Source organism: Stegastes partitus, unplaced genomic scaffold, assembly GCF_000690725.1.
Source record: "Stegastes partitus isolate 25-593 unplaced genomic scaffold, Stegastes_partitus-1.0.2 Scaffold2181, whole genome shotgun sequence".
Lineage (NCBI taxonomy): Eukaryota > Metazoa > Chordata > Actinopteri > Pomacentridae > Stegastes > Stegastes partitus.
Window position 1 is genome coordinate 44,759 of NW_007579912.1, and position 8,035 is coordinate 52,793.

General features: G+C 43.2%; 1 protein-coding gene across 2 annotated transcripts in view; it reads left to right on the forward strand.

Moving 5' to 3' along the window:
• Positions 1 to 7,221, forward strand: part of zcchc2 (zinc finger, CCHC domain containing 2) — a 26,538-nt gene extending 19,317 nt beyond the window's left edge. The window contains exons 10-14 of one of the 2 annotated variants that reach the window (XM_008304264.1): positions 253 to 320; positions 467 to 549; positions 1,356 to 1,469; positions 1,570 to 3,174; positions 4,798 to 7,221. In XM_008304264.1, coding sequence (XP_008302486.1) covers positions 253 to 320; positions 467 to 549; positions 1,356 to 1,469; positions 1,570 to 3,174; positions 4,798 to 4,859 — 1,932 coding nt within the window. In that variant the 3' untranslated portion in view covers positions 4,860 to 7,221. Of the gene's footprint in view, positions 1 to 252; positions 321 to 466; positions 550 to 1,355; positions 1,470 to 1,569; positions 4,419 to 4,797 lie in introns of those variants that run through there. The other variant, XM_008304263.1, reaches the window with a different exon arrangement.
• Positions 7,222 to 8,035: the final 814 nt, after the last annotated feature.

Sequence of the window (8,035 nt, forward strand, 5' to 3'; positions counted from 1 at the left end):
CTTTTATATAGTTAAATTTTAATTTTTTTATTACTGATTTGTCACCACTTCACTTTTGTGAGAAAGCACATGCACAGTATATATGTTCTGCTCCTACTGAGTAATTCTCTATCTAAGGAATGATTCCATATTGTGATGTTATTTTTGACCACATTAAGCAATCAGTACTGAGTTTTATTGTTCCATTTTACATTTTTCTCTGGATAGAACCAGAAGCTGCTCTGAAACACTGACTCCTGATCTTTGTTACAGCACCAGGACACAGAGAAGAGAAGCCACCCAGTTACTAAAACCAAGGGCAGAGTGGTGCCCACAGACAGGTAGGTCAGAGACGGTGGGCCGTGCCGCTTCACTGCTGAGAAAGAAAGAAATAGAACACAATGAAAAGATAGAAATCGTTTTTACACTGTATGTCATACAAAAGTTTTAACACCTGTCATTTTGTAATTTAAAATTTTGTGTCCAGGGATAAGGGGAAAGGAAAAGGCAAAGGAGCTGCCTTTGTGAGCAATGGTGGTTTGGTACCAACCCTGACATCTCAAAGGAAAGGTGAGTGTCTGGAGGCTGCATAGATAACGTAACAGACCAACGTATAGCTCCATGATGATAAGAATAAATAAAACTAATGTAAAAGCTGTGCCTTGTTAAAGGAAGTGTATGGGAGGGTTCCCCCTTCAGATTAGATTGTTGTGCTGTTCTGTCAACATGAATCAGGTGAATCATGTTACATTTGTCTGAAGCAACATTCTGGTAATTTGCTTTGTTTCAAAAAGGATATGCTTCCTGACTGTGAGGTGACCACAAAGCATCAGTTGCTAGGAAGAGCCCAAGTTGCATTTCTCTGATTATTAACTTTACAAAAATGTAATAAAACTACTTACATTTTTTATTTTTGACCATCCTTGTCTCAAAAGTCCCTGAATTGTTGTCATGTTACTGTTGCTCTGAGGGATGCAACTTTTTTTGGTGAATGTTTAAATTTGATGTAGGCTCACATGATTTTGAATACATTTCCAGAGTTTCAGCTAATGTTTCAGGGTTTTTTTGTTTGTTTTTTTTTTTAACGAAACTTAATGTCATACATGATGTGTTCAAGGACTGCCAGAAAGTTGAAAGTCTGATGATTCATCTTGTTTTAACAGTTTCTTGCTCTCGATTTAAAAAAACAAAAAACAAAACCTAACAGGTTTCGAGAGTTAAGGTCTGTTTGTCACAGAGATTTTTAAATTTTCATGTCAAAAATCTAAAAAATGCCACCACTGCTTTTAGTGCTAAGAGGTACGGGAGCATTGCAGGATTGTGTACATCAAAACAGTAGGTCCAAGGTTTGTGTTTTAATACACATGTTGTTTCAGATGGGGGTTCTGGTCTTGATACCTTCGAAACATCATCAGAAAGCTACAGCTCTCCATCCAGCCCTCAACACAGAGGACCAGAGAGCCTGGACAGTGAAGACGACAACAACAAAGGTAAGAGAAGCACAAAAACAAACGCTCCACGTACGTAGAACACTCTGGAAATCGTGATTGTTAAGTTGCTGTTTCTCTTTTTGTTCTCTCACAATCTCAGATACAGATAGCCACTCTGATGACTGCTCTAAAGGTCCGGGCCCGGACAGGTTCTTCACCCATCAGACTGATCCAGCTGGGGTGGGGAAGGTGTCCTCTGTCCGTCCTCTGTCTTCTGGCAACCACCAGGCTCCGATGGAGGCCCTCTGCACGGACACTAGCACAGAGTTCCCTCCTCTCTCCATCATGCATTCTCTGCCCTATGCGCTCCCCAACGGAGCCAGTGACTCTGGGCTTCCACTGGTTTCTCCTCCCAGCCAAAATGTTGTCTCTGATGTGAAGCCCTCATCAGGGACACTGATGATGCAGATGCCCCTAGTGCCTCCAGCCGTCCCCGTGGGAGACCCAGAGAAGAGGGATGTGCTTCCAACCTTTGGGATTCCAAGTATTGGCCTCCACACTGCAGGAAATTCTGCTGTGCAACCTCTAGTTCAGAGGTTCAAAACTAATTTGTCTCACAGCCAGGGTGGCACTGATGGAGGTCCAGGGAGTGGTTCTGCTCCTGCTGCACCGCAGGCCTCACTTCAGGCCCCTATACGAGCCATGAGTGTCATGTCTCCTGGCTCCACATCTTACTCTTCCCCTCATCTGCCCTGCCAAGACCAAACCAGTGTCAGCTCAGGCCTGGCCTCCTCTCTGCCACATGTGGAGACGTCACATGCCAAGCACCCTGGCTTAAACTTACCGTCTGGCATGCCTTCTCCCTACACCCTGCCCCCTGTCCCCACCTCTGTCATGCCTACTGTAGGAGCACCTGTGGCCACTGGAATAGCTCCATCTCCTGGACATCTTCAAGCAGCTGTTCCCCCAGCTGTTCCCACACACACCCCTGGACCTGCCCCGAGTCCCAGCCCAGCACTTACTCACAGTACAGCACACAGCGACTGTACATCGTACAGCAACAGCAGTGCTTCCTGTGGAAATGCCTCTGGCAACCCTATGACTCTGCAGCAAACCCAGCAGCAACAAGTGCCCCCCCAGCAGCCAACACCACCACAACAACAGCAGCAGCAGCCAATGGGTTGTGGGACTTGTGGCTGCCACAACAACTGCGGCAACCGTGGTGGCAACAACAACAGTGTGAGTGGTGCGTCGGGCTGCCAGGCACCCGTGTTCTACGCCACCCACCAGATGGCAGCAGCAGCACGCCAGGTGTTCAGTGTTCCTCCACCGCTCTTCCAGCTCACAAGCCTGTGCAGTAACAGCTACCTCACCCAGGCTCACCCTCCTCACCAGGCCAACGGCGCTGCCACCCTGCCCCCCTTTTTCCCTACCGCTCCACCTCCAGCACACCCGCCCCCCTACCTTCACACTCATTCTCACAGTCATGCAGACGTGCCATCACATATGCTGAGCACGCAGGCTGTGGCAGTAGCAGCCGCCGCTGCAAACTACAGCCTCCAGCAGCAGATGGCGCCGGCAGCATCATTCTGCCAGCGTGTCTACCAGCACGTGTACCCGAATCATCTGGGGATGCTGCCTGCTGCCACCCTGGGGGGAGGTGGAGTCAATAAGAAGAACGGCAATGTGTCCTGTTATAACTGTGGTGTGAGTGGCCACTACGCTCAGGACTGCAACCAGCCCTCCATCGACTCCACACAGCAAGGTAATACAGCTACACAGCGCAGGGAGAAACTGAGGAGCTCTAAGTTTTCCTCCCCCAGAAGCCCAAGAAGGCATCCAGTCCAATAGTAAACCCAGACTAGAGGAGGTTCAGACTCGTCCTCACCACCAAGTATATTTTAGGCTTGTTTGTGTAGCAGGAGTTAGTTAGGTTTCTTTTTTAGGACGGTTTTTCTTGAAAACACGTAGCTGGAATAAATATCCAGAGGAAAAAATATAAAAAGCGGACACCTTATATACATACATAGATCAGCTGTCAAGAACAACTAGTTTGCTCTGACTACACCTCTGCCACCAAATTTCATTTTAAATGGTTCACCCATCCATCGGTTGTGTGTTGATTCCCAGACAGCAGAGGAAACCCCAATTATCTAAAAAATATCAAGGAGTAGGTGAGGCCACATTTTTTCTGCAATTTTGACTCATGTATTTGCATGTAGCAATACATTTCCAGCAATTCTTTGAGCAGCCTTTCAAAGGAAATGAAAGTGGTAGTAGCAGCAGTTTGTCCGTGTACAAAAGTCAGCATCACCCCCTACAGGCAGTGAAAGTAACAACTGAATGGCTAAAAGCCTGTACAGTTTGAGGTTTTATCAGGGCTTTAAAGATATAGATGTTAAAACTCTTTGCCTGCCAGTATTAAAGATGTCTGCATTGTGTGAAACACAGTGGAAAAGACAGGAAACCTTAACAAGTGGCTGGGCTGACCCTAAGGCCACTGTCATAGGACTACATCCACACCAGTATGTTTTCATCTTAGCATGAAAACTGTCCAAATGAGCATTTTAGCATCATGTAATACTCACAAGTATCTCCATTCTAGAGAGACAAATATCACATGACCATTCAGTTACTGTATTAGTACAGATCAAACTAGAAGCAGAGGGCTGGTCGATCAGCTGTACACGACAGAGCGGTGAAAAGTTAGACAGCAGGTTTCTTCACATGGACTGATGACGATGTGGAACTGGTGCTGAAAGTAGGACAAGCAGATGTTTTTGTTTTCTTTGTGGAAAAGGGTCATGTGGAAGGGTCGAGTGATTTTTTTTTTTCTTCTTCCCCCCCTAAAGGCAGATACTGATTATTATTAGTCAAGGAGACTGATAACAGACATTTGTCACTGATGGACACGTGTCAACATTTAGAATAACACTAACTTCAACACAAAACTTTGTTAAAATGTTTATTTCTGTTTTCCATCTGTGTAATTAAAAGAGAACTTTTGAACATTTGTCTTTCACTGTTAATTGACTATAACTCGTGATGTGTAACCAGCTGATAGTACTGTGGGCGGGACATTGCAGTAAAAATGTGCACTCCCCTAATCCAGGCTAGTTCCAAGTCCTGTTTCTGAGCTGCATTTGTGGTTCCATCTGTAACGCTGTTCTGGTGTGTTCCTCCACTCAGCCATCACAGACCGCACATATAGGTAGTGTCACACCCAACCAGAGCCACAGCGACATTTACAGTAAATAATACAGCAAAATATACAGAGATTAAACAATTTAAAATCGTTTAAATCAGCCTTCTCGTCAGACACGTGTTTCTACAGCTGTTCTCTGATCTTCCGTGTGTTTGAATGCATCTCTGTCTGTATGTGTTGCAGGTGGTTTTCGCTTAAAGTACGCAGCATCCCACATTTCGGAAACACTTGACAATGCTGACTGAACGGTGAAGAAAAGAGGATGAAGAGGAGTTTGGTTTCCACAGCAACAAGTCCTCTGTTCTTCTTCAGGCGCTGTGTGTGAGCAGTGTACTGAAGCCTCTGTGTACTTCAGGAAAAAAAAAAAAACACACATTCTCAAAAAGAAGGAATGACCTGCCAAGGGCTCAGTGGACACAGCCTAAGTATGTGTGCCTGAAAACAAATGTCGTTCCCATGGGGATGATTCAGCGTGTCGCACACAGTCACAGTCCCGTGTGACTCCTGGCCCCTTCCCTTTCAGTTTGTTTTTGATATTTTTGCACTGAGGGTTGGAAACAATTAACTTATTACTTAATTATTAGGAAGTTAAGAGATTTTGGGGATTCTTTTTTTTGTTTGTTTGTTTTTACAACTGAAAAAAGGTTCTTATATACTTATTTCTAAAGAAGCGGATTTCTGCTTTTTTTTCCTCATCATTACTGTTCACCTAGGATTTTATTGTTTGACACAATTGTACAGCAGTTTTCAAAGATTAAGAATCAAAACAAAAAAAAAAGAAGTAATGTAAGCAAAATGGATTTTGTGTTTGTTTTAATGTTCGATTTTGCTGTAAGGTTTTTGAATGTACATCCTCTCATTTAAAACTAAGGACTCTGACTGTATCAAAGTGTATGGATTTCATGCATTTTGGCCACTTGATATATTTTTGGGTTGGAAGGTAATTGCTGCTTTGTAAATTTCTTTTTATTTTCCATTTTAAAAAAAAAAACTAGTTTTACTTGGTCAAATGCACTATAGCGAAGCAGAAACACAAGTGCACTACAGCAGTCTGCACCGCAACCAAGCTGATGAAAGGAACTGTTCATTTTGACTGGCACCCATCAGCGGTATGTTTTAGTGTACTTAAGTATTTCAGGTGTGAAGCAGCTTTCTACGGCTAATATTTTAGAGTGAATGAGTTCCTTCAGTGTTTTAAAGTAGATACTGTAGAAGAGATTCCAGTTGAGTAGTCACATCACTTCTATCCCTCACATTGTGTCCACAGCACGACATCTTGACAGCTATAGTACCTGCCATACAGTAATTCAATATTTTTTTAGACCCCCCTAAACCTTAAGTCTAAACCCAGGGCATAATGACCACTTGTTCCAGGGAAATAACTGTACCCACTCTCCTGGAGGTGAAGCTATTTGATTTTAAGCTGTTCTAAGCGTTACTCAGTACTGGGCGGGTTTTCAAAGCCTCAGTTTGCTTCAGACAGTTGTAGACCTACGATGTGTTGTCCAATCACATCTAAAGATTTTGAAGTCCGGTTAAAGAGCAGACACCACCATGCATCCTCTCAATCCTCTTCCAAGAATGATGCCTTTCGCATGTCTTTCTTTATCTGGACACCAGACTGAACTCATGTTCTCTTCCACTTCATTCAGCCTGTTCCTGTAAAGCAGTTTCTCTTTTTGCCCCAATCACCAGTAACGCATGTCCCAGCCTCGTTAACATTAGTTTTATTTTCAATTGAAGCAGTGGGAGCTTTTGCTAGAAGACTGTTTATGTTGATTCCAGTTATTTCTGTAAGAAGAAGTTACAACCAGATGTTGTAACTGTAAAACATCCGTGGAAACTTTGCTAACATCAGCCCTCCTTATGCTACAAGTGGTACCAGCTGGGCGTTTAGCAAAGGTCTAAATGTACCGACTGTGTGCATGAATGAGATGAAGAAGATTACAAATTCCTTTTTTAATCCCACATACTCAACAGGCTCGTTGTGCACTTTCAGTTCCCAGTTGAAGCCTTCTTGCACATAATGACATTGGATAAAAGCAGTTGTACAGAAATTGGAAATCGTTTGATTTTACAAAAGTGATGGACATAGCTGTCTGTGAAGCACAGTTTGAAGCATACTGATGCTGTAAGAATACAGCAGTTTGGTTTTGTAGCCTCTAACAGGATTTGAGCTTTGCCTGTTTCTGCATTTTTTTATTTTTTTTTTCATGAGAAGAGAAAAACGCTACAGTCTTCTGAATCAGATACACTGATAAAGACAATACGTGACTTTTTTTTGGACTTGTTCAGTGAATGATTGAATCTGAAAGATGTCGAGTTTTGATTGGATTGTTGAACATAATTTAAGGGTGTATGACAAACCTGATAATTGACACTTGATTTTACATCCATGTGGAACTTGAACATGTGGCAAAGCCGTTTAATGCTGTACGCCCAGATCTGATTTCAAACTATGATTATGACAATGACAATGTTTTCTGAGGGGATTTTGAGATGCAGTAAAATGTAATTAAAGGCAGTGTGAGAATATGGAGCCCTAAGGTGTTTAATAGTACATAGATAAGTGATAACAATAAATGAAACAATAGTTTAAGAACCTTATGACACTAAGTTTGTTGTAAAATGTCTGTTTCATCGTTGAGAGTTTCACTTCAAGATGTCCTTTTGCAAAAGGTCTGTTTTTATTTCAGAATGGAACTTGACCCAGTAGGTGGCTTTCCACTGCAGGAACTTGGGGCAGGTGTGAGGACCTTTAAGGCTTTCTGTTTGCATTGTGGTGTCGGATCCAACAGCTTTAACTGGGATGTTGGCTCCTAGTGCACCAAAACCACAACAGAGTGGTCACTAGATGTAACTCCAGTTCTATGAGCACGTAGGAAATGGAACAATGGTGGTTTGTCATGTTGGCCTGTTTGGTAAATTTGACATTTTTGACTGGACGAGAACGTGGAGAAGGCAGAAGGTGCTCGTCCTCACTGAATTTAACCACTCAGCATCAAGCCCCATACAGCCGTGTTTTTAACCCTATTTTATCTTCCCTGACAATGGACCTAGACGAGGTTCTACAGGGACACTTCTTGCAGTCAAAACTGTAAAAAGGTTTGGACTAAAATATGACCCGCATGTTTCTGCAGTGGACAGTGGTTTAATGACACACTTAACGCCACTTTTCATGACACTTATTCTGCTCATGCTCCATCACCATTCAGCGAACCACCTGTCCTGTAAGCAAGCAAACTGCAGGAAGATAAACAAGGCAGCGCTTCTTAGCTACAGCAACACCAGAGTGACTAATTCTGAATCTAGCTACTGCTCCAAATAAGGGCAAAGTAATAATACAGGCTCAACAGCTGGTCTAGCTAGAGAACTTCCTTTTCTTTGTCTAAACCTTGTTGCCCTTCCAAACGGCAGCTAA